At 51.3% G+C, this 20,029-nt stretch overlaps 1 protein-coding gene across 1 annotated transcript; it reads left to right on the top strand.

Moving 5' to 3' along the window:
• Positions 1-2,094: 2,094 nt before the first annotated feature.
• Positions 2,095-12,144, top strand: Ankrd54 (ankyrin repeat domain 54). Its single transcript, XM_036209100.1, has 8 exons — positions 2,095-2,515; positions 4,209-4,256; positions 8,449-8,547; positions 9,728-9,799; positions 10,268-10,315; positions 10,393-10,517; positions 10,687-10,794; positions 11,145-12,144. The coding sequence occupies exons 1-8, from the start codon at positions 2,191-2,193 to the stop codon at positions 11,217-11,219; spliced, it is 900 nt and encodes a 299-aa protein (XP_036064993.1). The 5' UTR covers positions 2,095-2,190; the 3' UTR covers positions 11,220-12,144.
• The last annotated feature ends 7,885 nt before the right edge of the window (positions 12,145-20,029 follow it).

Raw genomic sequence — 20,029 nt, 5'->3', positions numbered from 1 at the left:
GTTTTGGTTTTATTCAATCACTGGCAAGCTTCAGTGAAACATTTCACTATTAGGATAAGAATCTGTACTGTACCAAGCTGATAATAGAAAAATAAACAAATAAATAAAAATTAAAAAAAAGAAAAAAAAGAAGCAAACTTCAAGGTCATCCCCAGGCTGCATAGTAATAGTGGGGAAATCATGTTATGTATTGAAATATCTTCCCATTTTTAGGAGAATGTGAATAAAACTGTTATTTGAAAGCTGCCAAGTGTTATTTTAAATTTTTGTTAATATTTGTGTGTGAGCGAGAAGGGGTGAGGGAGGAAGGGAGAGGAGGAGGGAGGGAAAGAGAGAGAGGGAGACAGAGCGTGGGTGCACCCATGCCATGGAGTAGTGTGGAAGCTAAGGAGGAACTTCCCACAAGATCTGGAATCAAACTCAGGTAGTCTATGGTAACAAGAGTTCTCACCTGCTCCACCAGTGGCCCTCAACCTTCCTAAGGCTGTGATCCTTTAACACAGTTCCTCATGTATGGGGACCCCAACCATGAAATGATTTTCGTTGCTGCTTCATAACTGTAATTCTGCTACTGTTATGAATCATAATGTAAATATCTGATATGCAGATGTTCTTAGGCTACTTCTGTGAAAGAGCCCAGATCCCCCCCTCCCCCCCTGGTTGAGAACCACTGTCCATCTTGCTGGCTCAACTGTCAATATTTTAAAATTTGTGTTTTTTAAGGTTTACTTATTTTTATGTGCATTGATGTTTTGCCTGCAAGTATGTCTGTGTGAGGGTACCAGATCCTCTGGAACTGGAGTTACAGACAGTTGTGAGCTGCCACGTGGGTGCTGGGAATCAAATCCAGGTACTTTGGAAGATCAGCCGGTGCTCTTATCTGCTGAGCCATCTCTCCAGCCCCATTAGCTGCCAATTTTTAAAACTTTATTTATTTCCATTTTTTGTACATTGGTGTTTTGACATGGGTGTCAGGTCCCCTGAAACTGGATTTATAGACAGTTGTGAGCTGCCAAGTGGGTGCTGGGAATTGAACCCAGGTCCTCTGGAAGTCCGTGATCGCTCTTAAACACTGAGATATCTCTCCAGTCCCCCAGCTCTCAAATTTTAAATGTTGACAAGTTCAAATTTCTCTAATATACTGTAAAGGCCAACCGGTCGAGGCAAAGAAAGATGGAAAAGAATGGCAACTTGTTGGATCTGGCCTGAGCTGGTATTCATAGTCTACCTAAAAAAACTCCTAGCCGAAAGACGGGCTCCAAGAATTTGCCCCCAAATTACAAACTTAGGGTAGATCAGGACTAGAACCCAACTACAGGTAATTATTTACTTGGTCTTACAAGTGTTTTGGGTTTTTTTTTTGTTTGTTTGTTTGTTTTTTAAATTTACGAATTGACCAAATGCAAATGACGTGTGTGCGTGCGTGTGTGCGCAAACGCCTGTGTACCAGCAGCTCCTAGGGTCAGGTTCAGGCCAGTGTTAGATAGGACCTTCAAGGCTGAGCAATCTGCCTACTGAAGGGTTACTCTGAATTAAAGGTTACATTGAATTAAAATTCTTTGTTAAAGCAATGGTCCCTGCGGGGGCAAGAGAACCCTGACGAAGCAAAATCTATTACGTTAGAAGATACTACCGCTTGCTTCGTGATGATATCTACAAATCACTGTGTTTTTGGAAAATGTCTCTTGTGTGTGTTCATTGATTCAAAACACACCTACATCAGAGTAGTTTGGTTTCTTAATTTTCCTTTCCGATTGGCTGAAGAGTATTTACCGTGATTGGCTAAAGCACTTGCCCGTCGTCTTTCCGGAGCTACGACAGGAAGAACTGGAAGAAGAAGGTGGGGGAAAGCGGCCTGAACTCCGCTGTTTTATTGGCTCCGGTAGCAACACCGCTAAGTGCGTAGCAACTCTAATTTGTGATTGGCTTACGTGCCCGCCAGTCACACTACCGGAAACCAGTGTTCTAGTTGTACTCTGCATTCCTTGTCTGATTGGCTGTGTCGCGCAGGTTCGGAGATCTCTGATTGGTCCGACGCTCTACGCGGCCCGGCCTACCCGCACTCTGTTGCCGTGGTTGCAGGCCCCGCCCTCCCGCTCGCTGACAGCGAGGCTTCTCCAGGAGGGAAGCGGGTCCGTTGGTCGGTCTGGAACGAGGCTGGCGCAGCTTGGCCCGCGCCTAGCCGTTGCCATGGCAGCCACCGGCGGGGGCGCGGATGACGAGTCCCGATCCGGCCGCTCGAGCTCCGATGGCGAGTGCGCTGTGGCGCCGGAGCCGCTGGCGGAAGCCGGAGGCCTGTTCTCCTTCGCAGACCTAGGCGCTGCGCTGGGCGGCGGCGCAGGCCTCCCGGGCCGGGCAGCCGGCAGGGCCCAGTCCCCGTTGCGCTACCTCCAGGTCCTGTGGCAGCAGGACCCCGAGCCCCGCGACGAACTGCGCTGCAAGATCCCCGCCGGGCGGCTGAGGCGCGCCGCCAGGCCCCACCGCCGGCTCGGACCCACGGGCAAGGAGGTGCACGGTGAGCTCAGCTAGGGATCCTGGGGTCGCTTGTTTGTGATCGCAGTAGTAAGAGCTGCCGAGGACCGTGGCTTTGGCCACTTGGACATCCCCGAAAGAAAACTTTCCACTCTCGAGGGTGGTTTTAGTAGAAAATAATGTGGGACAGTAGAGAACATTTTTATTATTAGAGAAGGGAGCCCAGAGCCTGTGGCCACGCTCTATATTAACTTGTGTGGATGCACAGATCTGAATCAGACTGCTCCACACGTGGCCCTTACACAACCTACAGACACTTGTGGTCTCGGTTTTCTATTTGTAGAATGGGTACACTGCCAACTTTACTGGGGTGTTATGAGTTAGGGAAGGTTCTGAACGTGTAGTGTCTACCTTTGTGATGGGCCAAACAGTTGTTTGAAATACAACCTTTTATAATCCTTTCAGAGATATATTGTGACCCATGGGAAATGACTTGTACAGAATTTACTGTAAACAAGAAAATCAGCCAGGTGTGGTGGTAGTGCACACCTGTAATCCTCAGGAGGCAGAGGCGGGAAGATCTCTGTGAGTGCAAGGCTAGCTTGGTCGAAGTAGCAAGTTCTAGGTCCACAGTGTGAACTGCACTCAGGTCAGGTTTTGAAGCAAGCATCTTTTCCCACTAATCCATCTCAGCATCCCTAAATCCTACATATTATCGATATCAAGTCCAGTTATTACCCACTTGGACATTCTGATTTCAAGTCACATCGACGAAGACTGTGCCAGTATTCCAACCCTGGTCAACCAGACTGCCCTGGTATATCTGCTATATTGTTTTCTACCGTTTATGGGTGAAAAGGAAAATGGGGTGCAGGAGGGTTAAGAATGGAAGTTTTAAGGTCCCTTTTCAGACTAGCACCATTTGACCTGGTGTGTTAGTGTTATAAAGATCAAAAGAGGGCCGGGCAATGGTAGCGCACGCCTTTAGTCCCAGCACTGGGGAGGCAGAGGCAGGCAGATCTCTGAATCTGAGGCCAGCCTGGTCTACAGAGTGAGTTCGAGGACAGCCAGGGCTACACAGAGAAACCCTGTCTCAGAGATTAAAAGAGAATTTCAAAGTGCTATAGAAACAAAAAAGTGGCGTATGGATGTATGCAGTTGTTACAGCTAGTCTGCAGTTTTTTCCGACCGTTCTTTGACAGCAAAGGTAGTTCCTGTTGGTTCTAAAGTAGAGACAGTGTCAGTGAAAAGAGGGATGTTTATGCTTAGGAATTAGCAAGTTTGGCAATCCATTTAGGAATGACTGGCTTTGAAAGAGAATAATAAAAAGTGGAGTACAATTAGCTCACAAAGGACTAAATCCTCTCATTCTTTAAAAAAAAAAAAAAATCTGTTTTCTTTGTAGCAACTTAAGAGCTGGAAGAACAGCTCAGCCTTGCTTTATAGATGATGGGCCAAGGCCCAGGCTAAGAAACTGGCTTGCTCAAGGTTGCCAGCTACCACAAGTGGCAGAAATTAGATCTGGCCCCAGAAGTCAGCTTTGTTACAGAAATTGGTGTCTCCTCCAGCTGTGGCCCAGTTCCAGGTTCTCCTTGTTCCCAGACTAGTGGTTTCTACCCCAGCACCTTCGCCTTTCTGTTCTGCTGTGACTGAAGGGTGGATACCGGGGAGGGCTGGGAAGTGTGCACTCTCTGTTCATCATGGTCCTTTTTTAACTGTCACCTCTCTCTTTGTAGCTCTGAAGAGGCTGAGGGACTCGGCCAATGCCAATGACGTAGAAACAGGTGAGTGTGCACAGTGGGACCTAAGGACTGATGGGGAAGGAAAAAGCCAAGTACTCCATACCTAAGCAGTCTGCCAGCTTAATCTTATTTCCTTGGAGCATGCTTACTGTATTTACTCCCTGACTCTGAAGTCAGTGTGCAAAACAGACATAAGGTGTAGGCACTCCCCCACCAGGCTCCTCTGTTACCCAGAGACTCTGGTGTCACAGTGCTCATCACCCTGTGTGCTTCCTGATGCTAGGGACCATGCCTGTTCTGTTTTTATTTTATTTTATTTTATTTTACACAGACTTTATTCTTTTTTTAAAGATTCATTTATTTATTATATATACAGAAAAGAGAACCAGATCTTATTACAGATGGTTGTGAGCCACCATGTGGGTGCTGGGAATTGAACTCAGGACCTCTGGAAGAGCAGCCAGTGCTCTTAACCTCTGAGCCATCTCTCCAGCCCCTGTTTTGTTTTTAATCCCCCTTGAATTCGGCATAGCCTCAGCAAAGAGCAAGTGCCCACTTTGGAACTTTTGGCCCCCTAGGAGTGAACACTCTACCTTGACTGCCCGGTGATGGTGTGGCAGCCCTGGCTACCCAGTAACTGGTCCTCAGACTTATTCTTGACAGGGCATCTGACAAGCATGGGTGGAGCTCCCTGTAGGACACTGCAGCTGTCTTTCTGTTGGTGCTTCTGAGCATTCCCTAACTGAGACAGAGCGTCGGAGGTACAAGGACAGCTTCTAGGACCAATGCAACTACTGATACCACACTCCTGCTACTGCTGCTGATACCTGCCATGTGTCGGGGAAAGGGTGTGTCCGTTTACTATGGCTGCTGTATTGTCAGGCTTGTCACGGTGACAAGGGAGAAGGTTACTTTTGACTCATGATTTCAGATCTTTAAGTTCTCAGATCATTTACTCCATTCACATCTCAGTGTCGTGGGGTATGCCCTTAATCCCAGCCCTCAGGAGGCAGAGGTAGTTGGATGATAAATTAAGGCCAGTCTGCTCTACACAGCAAATTCTAAAACAGCCTAGGGTACAGAGGGAGAGGAAAATAATAGACTTGGCTCCGTGGGAAAGAGTATTTGCTGTAAAAAGAAGAGAACCTGAGTTCAAATCCCCAGGACCTGTGTGAGAAAATCAGGCGTGGCTCCATGTGCCTGTAACCCCAGCATCGGGGGTTGGAGATAGGTGGATCCTGGGAGTGTGATGGCCATCCATCCAAACTGAAGCAGGAAACTTCAGGTTCACCTTGCGTCATAAAACAGGTGGCATGTGACAGAAAGTCCCGATGCCCTCCTCTGGTCCCTGCAGGCAGACACAGAGGCACATGCACTTACACACACCTTGAACATATACCATATATACACAACAAACAAAAAAGATAAATACATGAAAAAGAAAAATAAGGCAAGTCTGCATTGGCCATTGCTGCAGGAGAGGTCAGTGTCACTGCGTCAGGACAGAGAGCATGTGTGTGCTCGCAGGGTGGGCATTCCCTCTTCCTGAATCCTCTCTGAGAGTGCCCTCGGGTTCACACTGACATGTGATCTCCTGGTTACTTCTCTGATCAAGTTAGGATTCACCATCCGAGCGGCCTCAACAAATGACCCACAGTCAGCACTCAGTAACACAAGCGGCATGTACAGTTCTGTAGGTCACTCGTCCAACCCAGGTTTCCTGGCCCGGCTAAAACTCCAGGAGTCTTCCAGACTGCGTTTCTTTCTGGAGGGTCATGGGAAGAATCTGTTTCTCTTTGTTTGGCAGTTTCTAAGTTGCCATGTTTCTCACCTACAAAGCCCACAACAGTGAGCTGAGTCCTATCTTGCCATCTCTAGTTTTTGAAGTAAGAAATGGTCCTCTGGCTGGGCTGTGGTGGCACACGCCTTTAATCCCAGCACTTGGGAGGCAGAGGTAGGTGGATCTCTGTGAGTTCGAGGCCAGCCTGGTCTACAGAGTGAGTTCCAGGACAGTCACCAACACTAGAGAAACCCTGTCTCGAAAAACCAAAAAAAAAAAAAAAAGAAAGAAAAGGTCCTCTGGTTTTAAGGATTCATTCAGTTCCATTGGGCCTGGATAATCCAGAATTGTCTCCTTATCTTAGAGTCTTTAGCCTTAGGCAGATCTATAAAAATTACTTTTGCCTTGAAGGTAACATAGCCACAAAATTTGAGGGCCGTTGTTCTGCCTACTTCCAGGGCACAGCATTCTGCTTTGGTGGTGGGATGCTGTGAGAAACAGGTAAGATGTGAACATTGATGAAAGGCCATGGTTATAGGAGCCCCCTTACAGCAGGCATGGGTTAGGGACAGTTACCTCAGGGACCTGCTTCCAGATGGTTCCCTTGCCTTAGGCTCAGCAGTAGTCGGTAGGCCCAGAACCTGGAAGGTTTGTCCACTTCTCACTTTGGTCTGTTTTCCATGAAATTAAATGTTTGAGGATATTTGAGCATCAACTTAGAAAGTTTTGCAATGAAAGAGAATAGACATTATTTTTTAACGTTATTATTTGGGGGAGCATGTGTGTGCTTGTAGATGTCAGAGTACAATTTAGGGGTACTTGTTTCCTTCTTCCACCTTGTGGGTTTCTGTGATTGAACTCAGGGCATCAGGGTTGGTGCCTTGACCTACTGAGCCTTCCTGCACACCCAGGCACCTTTCACAAAGCTCTCTAGGGTATGGCAAGAAAATAGGGTTAGGGCTGGTGTCTTTCAGTTTGGTCTTGAACTTGTGAATCTCCTGTCTCTAGAGTGCTATGGTTACAGGAGTGTGACATGACAGCCAGACAGCCAGTCAGGAGCACTAACTGAGCAGGCACATAAGGAACACTATGCCTCATACCAAAGCCTTAAACTTGTAAAATAGCTGGGGAGGAAGACTGTAAAGTGACGCCAGTTCAAAACCCAGATGGAGCTGGGCAGGGGTGGCACACAGCTTTAATCCCAGCACTCAGGAGGCAGAGGCAGGCGGATCTTGGTGAGTTCGAGGCCAGCCTGCTCTACAAAGTGAGTTCCTGGACAGCCAGGGCTACAGACAGGCTACAGGAAACCCTGTCTCCAAGAACCGAAAACCAAAACAAATCCAGGCAGGTGTTTGAAACACAGCAGTGCTGTGCTGAGCTGGCACAGAGAAGCCAGGTTTGCAGCCTGCTTTGCCTCTTGTCACCTGGGTCACTGTGGCCTCTGAACCTTATGTCTCACTGGGCCGAAGTGTCCTGGTCTGGGAAGTGTTTGTGACACCTTGCATGGCTATTGTCAAGCTGACTCCTGGCCAGAATTCCGAGTACACTGTCCAGTGAGCCCTATTCTAGAATGGACAGTCACCCGCTGCTAAAGAACAGGATGAACAGGAAATGGAGAATTGTGGGAGAGGAGAGGCTGACTCAGCTGGGGAGAGCTGCGTGGACAGGAAGCAGTTTGGACTTTGGCTGGAAGATCTTTGAGGGTGTTGCTGGGGAAAAGAGACTAAAATATCAAACTCTAAATGACTGGCAGCAATTTTCCCCACTTCTGCGGGACATGGTTGTTAGTACATAATGTCTCCCCCTCTTCAGGGCCCCTGCACTGTCAGAGAAGCAATAGCACATCCATTATCCCCCTCACAGCGGCTCTGCAGATGTCAGGGCAGAGATGAGGCCCGTTTCTGATGACTGCTCTGAAGACCAGGCCTCCAGGCCTGTGCTCATCCCAGCTCCTGTCACCGCCTCATGCTGATGGCTGTGCACTCCTTTCTTGCTTCACTTAGCCTGGGACTTTGTGTGTCCCTGGGGCTAGTGCTCTGGTCCCTTCCAAGTGCTACCTCTTGAGAACCAAGTACCAGCCAGTAGCTTGGGCAGCTGTGTCCAGCTGGAACGGATATGTAACCTAGCAGAGACAGAGGATGGGGCCACAGCCTATGCCAGGATTACTGTGACTCTGTAATTCCTACCGTAAAGATCAAGGTCCTCTTCTGATGGTCTAGCCGATGCCTAGACACATCAGTTAAACACAGAATCCACGGCCAGTAAGATGACAGATTCCCCTGGGAGCCAGTAGTCCCCGTGGGGCTGGCATCTAGGAAGGACCAACTTTCCTGTGAATTATGAATGGTTCATCTGGAGGGTCCCTTGAGCATCACTGGCCATCCCTAGGGACTGAAGCATGGCTAACACTACTGCTTTCTCCTGCTTCTTCTCCTCCGCCATCTTGGTGGTCAGTGCAGCAGCTGCTGGAAGATGGCACAGACCCCTGCGCCGCTGACGACAAGGGACGCACGGCCCTCCATTTTGCCTCCTGCAATGGCAATGACCAGATTGGTGAGTCCTGGGGAAGCGACAGGGACTGGTCAAGGCCAGTGACTGGAATGGGGGAGGAATTGCTGTCTGCATGCCTTGGGGGGGGGGGGGGCGGGCTGTGGGACAAGGAAGACTTGTGACAGGTGCCCTCGAGTGCTGGGATGACAGATATGTGTGCCACTATGCCTTGGGGAACAGTCATTTAATAAACAAGTGCTTGTTAATGAAGTGTGTGTGTGTGTGTGTGTGTGTGTGTGTGTGTGTGTGTGAGAACAGGGTCTCGTGTAGTTCAGGCTGGCCTTATACTTGCTGTGTTGCTGAGAATGACACCAATCCTCCTCCTCTGTCTCCGAGTACTCGTATTACAGGTGTACACTGCCACACCTGGGCCAGCTTTTTTTTTTTTTTTTCCTTTTGTGGTCCTGGGATCAAATCCCAGGGCTTCACTCACGTTGGCAAGTGGCCCACCACTAAGCTATATTCCAGCCCTCTTTTTACTTTTTGGTTTGAGACAGGGTCTTAGTAAGTTGTCTAGGCTGGTCTTGAGCTCATGCTACAAACCAGGTAGACCTTGAACCGAGACCCTCCAGCCTCAGACCCCTGGTTAGCTAGAATCACAGACCTAAGCCACCAGGCCCAGCAATAGTGCACTGGTTGCTCCTTTCCTATGGTTAGTGGGTTTTCTGTGTGTAACTCTCTATGAACTCTTCTCCTTCCCCACAAAGATAGTCTCCTGTTTTCTTCTAGAGATGTGACAGTGTTACTGTTCACATTTCACCCATGACCAGTCCCTCTGCAATTAGCTAGTGTTCTTTTGTGAGACTCAGCCAGGCCCTCCAGTGATTCCAGCTGGATGATTGGCAAGCCCTGGCAACATGAGGTGGCCCAGGATGCTGAAGAGGGGAGACTGTTCATGGAGCGCAGCATCATCTATGGCCTCACTCAGTGTAGCGTGCTGCTGGAGGGGGAAGAGGAAATAACTTCAGGAGCCTTCCTGGGTACTTTCCTCAGTTGGATAGGACTGAGAGGCCAAGAGATTCTCCCAGAGTCCTTGCTCCTGTAGATCACATTGAGTGCATGCAGCAGTAGGGGGAACCATGTCTGGATCCCACACTCTGCACTCTAGGCGCCCCTACTGGCTTGAGGGCGAGGTTCGGTTGCTGGACTTCCAACAGTATACCTTGGCTGTTTCTGTCTCCAGTACAGCTCCTCCTGGACCATGGGGCTGACCCCAACCAACAGGACGGCTTGGGCAACACACCACTGCACCTGGGTAAGTCCTCAAAAGCCACTGCACGGTAGACGTCTAAGACGGAAAGCCTAGGGTTCTGCGGGCTCCCGGAAGTACCTCCTAGCATCCTGGCAGGGCCTGAAGCACAAGTGTGCCTTCCCCACAGCCTGTGTCCCACAGACCAGCCATTCACAGTAGGCTGTGCACTTGGCAGAGCTGTTTGTGTGCCCTGGACTGGCTGCAGCCACCTCTGCTGGGAAGGGGTTTGTGAGCTTTGGCTGTCCCAGCCTTGCTGTTGACTCACACCATTGATTATAGTGAGTCCTGTCTCCGGGCCTCAGTTTCCCCAGCTGTACAGGGAGAAAATGGGACTTGATCTGAGTCCTGCCCAATGGGGCATACTGCCTTGGTGATACTGTCTCAGGAGTAATGTGGCACAGGCACACCCAGACACAGCTTCTCTTCCCTGTTCTCCACAGTCGTGATTCTTAAGTCTTTCTTGTTTCACAGCGGCGTGCACCAACCATGTGCCTGTCATCACCACACTGCTTCGAGGAGGTATGTGGCCCCTTCCCCTCTTCCCGCCCCTCTCCTGGTCTCATCCCCAGCATGCTTCCTTCTGCCTGTTCCCACAGGGGCCCGTGTGGATGCCCTGGATAGAGCTGGCCGCACACCCCTACACCTGGCCAAGTCAAAGCTGAACATCCTACAGGAGGGCCATTCCCAGTGCCTGGAGGCCGTCCGGCTGGAGGTGAAGCAGGTGAGCGATCTCTGCCTGGATGGGTGTCGTGCTTACCAGACCTCCTGCCTCTGGCTTAGGGCTCCTGATCTCAGTGAACCCCAACATCCCTGCTCCATTATGCTAATGGTGGCAAGTTGGGCCTGTGCCTGCCTTCTAGCCAGCAGCTCAATTCCCCATCTCCTTCCAGATCATCCACATGCTCCGGGAGTACCTGGAGCGCCTGGGACGGCATGAACAGCGGGAACGGCTGGATGACCTCTGTACCCGTCTCCAGATGACAAGTACCAAAGAGCAGGTGAGCTATAGTCACAGGACCTGGGGTGTCGCCACCACCATGGCCCTCACAGCTTCTGTCCACTTCCCGGAAGCTGTGGTGGCTGGTGTGTGCTCATGTCCTAGCTCTTGGGGGGGGGAGGGGGTAGTCCCAGACTACTTGATGCCCAGGATGAACCCATGGTCAGAAGGGTTGGTGACACCTAGGCCTTCACTGGTCAAGGACTCTGCTGAGCCCAACACAAAAGTCTCCAACCCCCATCCTAGTCATTGAAACACCAAGATGGGGGAAGCATTTGTGTGCCCTGAAGAGAGGTACTGCCTGTGTTCCATGGTGATCCCCCCGGTCTCCGCCTGGGTTTCTCCCTGCAGGTGGATGAAGTGACGGACCTCTTGGCCAGCTTCACCTCCCTCAGTCTGCAGATGCAGAGCATGGAGAAGAGGTAGCAAGGAAGACTCCGCTCTCGGTGCAGGGAAAGCTCAGGGGACTCTGGAGTTCCACCTTGCCCTTGACCTTAGATGCTGAAGGCAGAGCTGCTTCCAGACAGTCTGCATCATCTCTCTGGCCAGGACCACAGCCCCGGCTCCTGCTGCATAATGCCAGCCTCTGTAGCCACACTCCAGGCCCACGTGTGCTGTCCTAGCCGACACCACTCATCCTGTGGCCTCCCCATGTCCTCAGCAAGCCCCAGAGCCCTCTTTCTTCCTGGCCATGGACTTATTACCATCATCTGGCTCTGGGTAGGCATGCTGAGGCCGCCCTGGCTGCTGTGGGTCTCTAAGCCGGCCCTGCCCCTCACACCAGCACTTAAGTTTAGCCCTGCACCTGACTTTCAAGGACACACCGCACTGCATGGGTGTCTCTGAGCAGAGGAGGGACATTGCTGATGCCCAGGCCTTCATAAGGTTAGGAGGGACCCTGTTTAGCCCAAAGAAAGATCTCCAGTTCCTTCCCTCCTAGTCACTGAAACACTACGGACGGCAATCCGTTTTGCAGCCAAGTTGTCAGAGACAGAGAGTGATTCCTGTGCCCAGGTCCTCATCCCAGGAACCTCGAGGCCTTGGGTGGCGTGGCAGGCGTCTGCACAGACATATAACTAGAGGTCTCTAGAGGAGAGAGGATCCTGGACCATCTAGGTGGCCGGGGCGCCATCCCGGGTACCCTGGGGGAGAGAAGGTGGGAGATGACTGCTGCCCCATAGATGAGAGAGGAAGTAGAGGAAGAAACCAGGAGCCAGGGAAGGACTGCAGACGGATCGTCCTCTGAGCCTCCCGCAGGGACTGGCTCTGCTGACGACTGGACTTGAGCTCAGAGGGACATGTTTAGATTCTAGCCTCCAGAATTGTGAGAATAAATCTGCTGTTTAAGCTGTTTTCTTTTTCTTTTCTTTTTTTTTTTTTTAAGTGGTGGCTTCTTGTAGTGACAACAGGAATTGAAAAAGCAGCAGGGACTCAGACTCACTGCAGAGATCTCTTAGCTGCTGAACAGTGCCCTACCCTATCCTGAGGGAGATGACTCTGGGGTGGGAGGAATCCTTACATAGTAGGTGCCCCCTCCAGATAGTGATTGGCCACTGGCTTCTAAGCTCAGTCCATGTCTGGCCTGGCATTGCCCCATTTTCTCTCTCCAAGCTGGAAGCCCTGGCTCCTGGCAGAAGAGAGCCCATCTTCAGATCCCAGCTCCGTACTGAGTGGAAACTCAGCCATCCCCAGACCCTGGAGGAGGAACTGGATGGGATTTCAGGCCCCAGCCCCCTGTGGATGGGGAAGGAAATCCGAAGTCCCCCATGTTGGCAGGGTTGGGAGGGCAAAGTGCTGTGGCAGCCCCATGATGGGAGGAGCAGCTGCTGTCCCTGATGAAGGACAGGAGGAACAAGGAGCTCCGCCTGGGTGAGCAACTCTCCAAGTGACCTTCACTTCTGGGCTTCACTGGGGCCAAGGCCATTACCTGGGGCAGGCTGGAGACCAAGACAGATGAGAGGCAGGATGGGAAGGACACCCCCCTCCCCTCTCAGGCCTTGCATCCTTGGGCCTCCTCACCCTAGACCACCTGGAAAGAGTTAAGGCGTGGTTACCAGCCCTCTGGCTGTTAGGGAAGGGACAAGGACGTCGGAACGGAGTAAGTTTTGTGTGGAGTGCGCACTGGCATCCTGAAGAAAAATCTACATTAAGCGAAATTGGAACGCCAGCTTTGGTGCCCTGGGAACAGAAGCATAAAAGCCGCCAGGGTCTTCTGGGGCTGCCTGGGCATGCAAAGGACACCTTGCCCCAAGCTGCTGCTTTGAATTTGAAGAGTCGGGTGTGTTGGAACTTCAAATTGCCCTGAGGTGACCTAGGATTTTCTAAGACAGTGGGACACGGATTAATATTCCCGAGGCCTAGGCCTCCAGGAAGGAAGACGGCATCCTGCACCCCTGTTACTGCAAGTTAGGCCCCGAAAGCACCCTTGGCCTTAGCAGCGTCTGTTACTAACTCCCTCTGTGGCCTTGCAGACAGAGAAGGGAGGGCTTGATGCAGGAAGGAGGCTTCTAGGTTAACCATCAAACCCTGGCCCGGCGGCCAGGCCATCTGCCGTGTCCCATTTCCAGCCAGAATATTTCCTATAACCCTGAATCAGTCTGAAGAGCCAGCCAGAGGGAGTCGGCCCAGACACTGGAGTGAGTCAGGGAACACACAAGTGGGCCCTGGGCGATGGACTGGGCAGCGGCAGGAAAGAACTCAGCGGAAGTAGTCCTCCGGGGTTGGCTCTGGAGCCGGCTGCCTGGAAGCCACTGACTGCGAGAGGGTGCAGTGGGCAGGGCAGGGCAGGGGGAAGGGGGAGGGAAGGATCTTGGTTTCACCTGGTCCCGACTGCTTCCTTCCTAGCATGAACATTCCATACTGAGCACTTTCACGGACCACACATGTTCACATGTCCCAGGTGGGCCTTCTCTAACTGCTGCCCACACCCGACCAAACAGATTTGCCAGAGCCTCCACCCAGGCAGCCAGATCCACCTCAAACTCATGCTGATTCTACCACGCCTGAAACCAAAGCCTCCTCCTCACACGGGGTGATGGTATGTGTTGAGTGCCTCTGTGTGTCAGGAGGTATTGTGTCTATGATAAAGCGTTACTCTGTGTGTGTGTGTGTGTGTGTGTGTGTGTGTGTGTGTGTGAGAGAGAGAGAGAGAGAGAGAGAGAGAGAGAGAGAGAGAGAGTGTGTGTGAAACAGAGACTTAGACAGGAGACTTGCTTGCCATCAGCAGTGTCAGCGTCTAGTCCAGCATTCTCCTCACCCATCTGGCTTCCAAAAGCCCCATGTCTGTAGTACTCCTGGGATGCGGTTGGTAGGATGGGCCATACTGAGTGAATGCCTTCTTCTGTGAGTAGTCAGTGTTCTCAGAAGCAGGGGGGCCGACTCTTTCCTTGCCGAGCTCACAGTAGAGTGTGCTCGGTGGATAACACGCACACCTGATATTAAAACAATGGTCAGAGGTGATGGGGCTGGTCAGGAGCCTGGGTAGTCCTGGCTGGTCTTTGGGGAGGGGACACCAAAGGGTGAGAGGTTGGCTAGACAGGAAGATGCATTTGGCTAGGAGGTGCTTCTGGATAAGACCATAGTGCCTTGGAGGGAGGCCAGCTCAAACGGCCCAGCTTTACCCAGAGGCCTCACAGCTGTGATGTATAGCAGCTGGGATTCAAACCCAATAGCGTCTAAAGCCCATCCCTTTCCCCTGCGCTACACTGGTTCTCCGGGTTGTCCCAGCAGCTGAGGTCAGTGCCTGCCCCAGCTCCACAACCGTTACACAGAACCACAGATGCGGAGGGACCCTCTACACCCACAGATACCCCATCCACTGAGTCCTGGAACCATCCTTCCAATTCCAGCCTCACCCCTACACAGACCACTTAGCTTGTTGCCAAGCAGATGTCTCCGCAATCAGTCTAACCCTCTTAAACAGCTCCCAGCCTGGCCTCCTGGCCTCACATCATCTTGCAGCCAGCAATCCACAAATGAGCCCAGCATCAGGAAGCGATGTTCATTAATAGGAAAGCTGGGGTGGTTAATTGGTGTTTATTTCCCTTAGTCCACACCTCGAAGTTGATAGATGATGCTGTTCCTGCCAGCCCCAAGCAGGAGGAGGGGCTGGTGAGTAGGGCTGTGCCAAAGCTCTCAATTAGCCAGGGTCAGGCAGCCCTGTCATGGGAGTGGCGTGGGGTTGAGCACAGCGAGGCCACCTTCTAGTTCAAGCACCTCCATCACTCCCTCTCGTCACTTCAATGAAACCAAACAGACAAACCTGAGCTCTGTGCTCTAGCGCAAGTTACTCAACCTTTCTGGTCTCACCCTCTTCACCTTCCAACTAAAGCAGAGAGGCGTAAGTTCCAGGGCCAAGCACAAGAACTAAATAAAACGTGGCAGGTCCTCCATTTCCCTGAGGACCCCGCAGCCCGCCTCACCTGGATCCCTCTGTTTAATGTGTCTCCATCCAGCTCATCACCTTCCCCTGACTCTGTCCCTTTACATGTCCCCACTGCCACCTCAGGGTTCGAGCTAGGAGCCTGGGTGTCATCTGAGGTACCTCTTTCTTCTTCCTCAATGGTCATCAATCCTGACAATTGTACTTCCCATGTGATTCGCTCTTTGAGTCGTCCCGTCCCGTCCCGTCCCGTCCCGTCCCCCCCCCTGCCCCCTGCTCAATGTCTTTGTCCTGAATGTCTTCAGCTCTCTGGATTTTCACCGGCCTGACCAGTGTCCCTGCCCGTCTCTCTTGGTTCTTCCACCACACAAAAGCCACTGTTGGCAGCGACAGAAAGCTCCTGACACCTCATCAAATCACTCTGGCTTCAGAGCCAGAGCAAGGGCCCCTCATTGCCCGCAGGAGGGATCCAGTCTCCAGTTCCCATGCCACCTAGAGAGCCTTCTTCACAACGTCCTCACCACCTTTGCGTCCTCTCCTGGGGGGGATCCCGCGCCATCACAGGCCCTGCCATCAGTAGCCCCTGCAAACGGTCTTTCAGGCCTTCCTCTTTGGGCCACAGTGAATGCACATTTAATGAGTGGCCTTGGGCACAGCTTCTCCAGGATGTCTTTTCTGGGAGACCACACTGTGATGGGCCCCTGTCTGGGCTCCACAGTCCCAGCTGTCTTTCCTGCTGTGCCTGACAGGTACTCAAATGTGAATACACACCGCTCCTTATGAGTGTTGCAACAGCTGGGCATGGTGGTATAGGCCTTTCATCCCAGCACTCAGGAGACAGAAGCAAGTGGGTCTCTGTGAGTTCAAGGCCAACCTGGTCTATACAGTGAAGCCATGTCTCAAAAAAAAGAAAGAAAAGAGATTTTTCATCAATCAGAAAGCAAGGGTTGCAGAATCTAAACCTTGCTCCAGCTAGGAAGACCTTTTTCCCACTGAGACTACCCCAGCCTTGGCCTAAGTGTTGCTGGGCCTCGGGTCAGGTGACTTCTCCTGGGCTCTGAGGGCAGCATCCTGGTTTCACTCAGCCTCCACTCCAGCCCCCACTGCCTGCCTTGGGCTCCACAGGACACACGGTTCTCTCCTAACCAAATTATTGCAACCACCTGCTCTTCTGAGTACATCATTATTCCCTGAAACAAACCCTGAGTCCTGCAAGCCAAGCCCAAACTTAGCAGCAGGCCATCAATCTTCCTGTCCTGTTTGTGCAGAAACCATTTTCCAACTCCAGTCCAGGCCTTGGGGGCTTACCCCACTGGGCTCCTAGCCTGTGAACACAACTCTGGGGCTTTCTGAGTAATGCCTCAGAGGGAGCCCCACTTCTCCACTCTTCCCTCCTGGAAACCATGGTTTGCCCAACCTGGTCTGCTCAAGAGATGAATTTACTGCTGTCCCCATTAGGCTCACCCACCCCTCCCACGTGAGCTGAGTAAGCTTGCTTTCGGCTCCTCACCCCTGCCTCTTGTTGGTTGCCTTCCTTCAGAAAAAAAAAGCGCATCTTTACATGTCACCTCAGGAGCCAGGCACGGTGATGCATACCTGTTAACTTAGTACTCAGGAGGCTGATGGCAGGGGAATTGCTGTGACTTTGGGGCCAACCTGGGCTACATAGTAAGTACACCAGGTAATCCAGGCTACACAGCAAAGAGAGGAGATAGCTCAAGTTTGCAAGCCAGAGGACCTAAGTTTGGTCTGTAGCTACCCAAAAAAGCCACAGCTGGCTGGCACATGCCTATAATCCCAGCATTCTAGAGGCAGAGGCCGGCCAGATCTCTGTGAATTCCAGGCTGGTCAGGGCTACATAGTGAGGAGGCCCCACCTCAACAAAACAAAACAGAAGCCATGTCTGTAATCCTAGTAGTGAGGAAGCTGGGATAGGAGGAGCCCAAGGATTTTCTGGCCAAATTAGGGGGCTTCAGATTCAGTAAGAAGAAACAAGGTAGAGATCAGTTCAGGAAGGGACCCAATTTGGACCTCGGGCTTACACACCACGCACACACAAATGGACATGTACGGACATACTCACGGATGTTCTCTCTGGAATTCTTGTTTGCATTGCCCAGGGAGGCAGGAACTTTCCTCTCTGGGTCATTTCAGGTCAGTGTGCTCTTCTGTTAGGGCCTCTTTCTCTTTCTGGCAGTACTGGGAATTGAACTCAGGGCTTTATGCATACTAAGCAAGCACTCTACCACTGAGCTATATCCCTAGCTCTCTCTTTACTTTTTGAGACAGGTCTTACTAAGTTGCCCAGGCTGGCCTTGAACTCACTCTCTTGCCTAGGTAGTCATTGAACTTGTGATCCTGCTTCTGATTCCCTAGCAACAAGCTACTGGTCTATCCCACCAGACTCTGCTGGGCTGACCCTTCATGTCACTGTGCTTTTCCTTTTCCTTGGAGTTAGCTGTCTAGCCAGGCTCCCAGGCGACAGAGCCAGGATGTACTCAGGCCACCTCTGGCTTCTCTTAAAGCCAGGCTTGCGGTTGATGTTTTGTGGCTAAAGAAAAGAAGGAAGGGCGGGGACCAACCTTCTCTTCCCTGGTAACTTGTCCTGCATCACATACAAGTATCCATCCACAGCCTGCCTACAGGCCAAGCTTCCAGGGCTCCCCTTAGTCAGCCCACAGGCCCCTGGGTGGCTGCGCTGAGCCAGAGTCCTGCTTCAAAAGTGAGAGGTCTGGCTGTGCAGCGGTCCTCCACCAGTCGAGTGGAGTCTCAGGCCACTGTGAAGGGTCCCAGAGACCATCTTCTCAGGTTCACAAAGGTCTATTTGGGTCACCTGTCTGGACCTACAGAGGACTACTGGGTGGCTAGACGCACGTCCTCTAAACCAGCCTGGGGGTTTCCGTCTCTACTCCTGTTCTGCAGGTGTGCAGTGGGCCAGCTTTCTCAGCCGCCCTTCCTGTCTTTACTCAAAGTTGCTAGACTGCCCTGAAAATGGCCTCTGGGTCTGGCTGGGTCACAGACCAACCTTAGTTTTGTATTTCAAATGTACTGATCCAAATATGATTTACATGTCCATTACACCCACTTTATCTGCACACTTAGATGGTGTCGGCGTGTCTCACGGTTGCACAGTATTGTGATGATCTGCTTGTATTTTACTTTTGCCTTTCAAGGCAGGATCTCTCTGTGTAGCCCAGGCTAGCCTGGTACTTGCTACGTGGACCACGCTAGCTTCAAACTCACATTAGATCTGCTTACCTCTGTCTCCTGAGTGATGGAATTAAAGTTGCGCACCATAACATTCCACACTTATTTTTGCTTTAACAATGTTGTCTATCTGTAAGAGTGTATGTGTAGGGAGAATGTGTTCATGTTTAAACATGCCACCACACACGTGAAGGTCAGGACAACTTGTAGGAATGGATTCTCTCTTTCCACAGTGTGGCTTCTGGGAAATCAAACTCAGGCTGTCAGCTCCTTTATCTGATGAGTCATCTTTCTGCCCACTCCCTCCCACTTCTTTTGTTTTTTTTTTTTTTTTTTTTTTTTTGAGATGGGGTCTCATGCTGGCTTTGAACTTGATACATAGTCAAGGACAATCCTTTTTCTTTTCTTTCTTTTTTTTTCTTTTTCTTTTTCTTGAGACAGGTTGTTACTATACCCTAGTTGGCCTGTAACTCACTATGTAGACCAAGTCAGCCTCAAAATCCCAAAGGGGAGTTGCATGTCTCCCCTTTGCTGGGATGAAAGGCATGCACCACCACATCTGGCCCATTCATTGCAAACTTCTGATTCTCCCACATCCATTTCCAAAGTGTAGGCTACCACCTTCTGGGGATTGAACTCAAAGCTTGATTGCACCCCAAACTTTCTGCACACCGGGCCCTACTGATCTAGTTTTAGGGCCTTCAACCCCAGAGAAGCTCAGCACCCATTAGCATTCTCCCCGCCATCCCCAGACCTAAGCAAACAGCAAGCTGGGTTTTGTCTTAATAAATTTGCTCATTCCAGGAACTTCATATAAACAGAGGTATAGAATATATGTCTCATTGCCTATTTTCAAGGCCTGTCTTCTGTGGCTTATATTTCTATTTATACACGGAATGATGTACCAGTGTATGGATTCCGTATTCCATTCAGGGGCTGATACTTAGGGTACTTCTACATTTACTTAAATGACACTCCCATCTGCTCCTTATGTATGCTTCTGTCTGGCCATGTTATCTGCTGCCCTGTTGCCAAAGAAATGGAGCACTGCCCCTTGCCTTCCGGTGACAGCCACCATGGAGGCCACACAGAGGCAACACCGCTCTCCCTGCCTTCAGGGAACCTTCTCACTGGGCCTGGAACCTTGGCAGACTCTTTGGGGAAACACCAGGCCGGGCGTGGAGGCCAGACTGAGTCCTGGAACAGCGACTGCCTCCCTGGCTGACCTCGGCCCCTCCTGCTACTCTGACTTCTCCGTCTGTGGGCAGCAGGTGGCAGGTGGTAATGACCACCAAGCAGCTGCCCGCTGACAGGGAGAGCCCTTCCCAGGATGCTCCACGCAGCAGCAGACAGGAGGTGTGTTAGGGCCCGAAACTAATCAATGGTATTGACATGTGGAAAGGCAGGGCAGAAGCAGGCAGCTTGGGACCCAGCAAGACTGATTTATTGGTTAATTAGTCTTTTCTACAGCTACAGACTTCCTCCGCTGTGTGTGGAGAGGGGAGAGGGGAGGGGGGAAGGAGGAGCCCCTAAGAGGCCCTTAAGAGGCCAGCTGGGGCCCAAGCGAGGTTCAGTGTCTCTTTTGAGCCAGGAACACCAAAGAGCTCAGTCAACAATGCAAGGTGTCTGGGCCAGGGAGCTGACCCCA

The sequence above is a fragment of the Onychomys torridus genome, chromosome 16 (assembly GCF_903995425.1).
Source record: "Onychomys torridus chromosome 16, mOncTor1.1, whole genome shotgun sequence".
Classification (NCBI taxonomy): domain Eukaryota; kingdom Metazoa; phylum Chordata; class Mammalia; order Rodentia; family Cricetidae; genus Onychomys; species Onychomys torridus.
This window is presented reverse-complemented; position numbering and strand designations above follow the sequence as displayed.

Excerpts from the sequence above, each read along its gene's own strand:
- Ankrd54 (XM_036209100.1), top strand. The coding sequence starts at position 2,191 with ATGGCAGCCACCGGCGGGGGCGCGGATGACGAGTCCCGATCCGGCCGC. Across the intron at positions 9,800-10,267 it reads CAACACACCACTGCACCTGG|CGGCGTGCACCAACCATGTG; the intron begins GTAAGTCCTCAA and ends CTTGTTTCACAG. Across the intron at positions 10,316-10,392 it reads CACCACACTGCTTCGAGGAG|GGGCCCGTGTGGATGCCCTG; the intron begins GTATGTGGCCCC and ends CTGTTCCCACAG.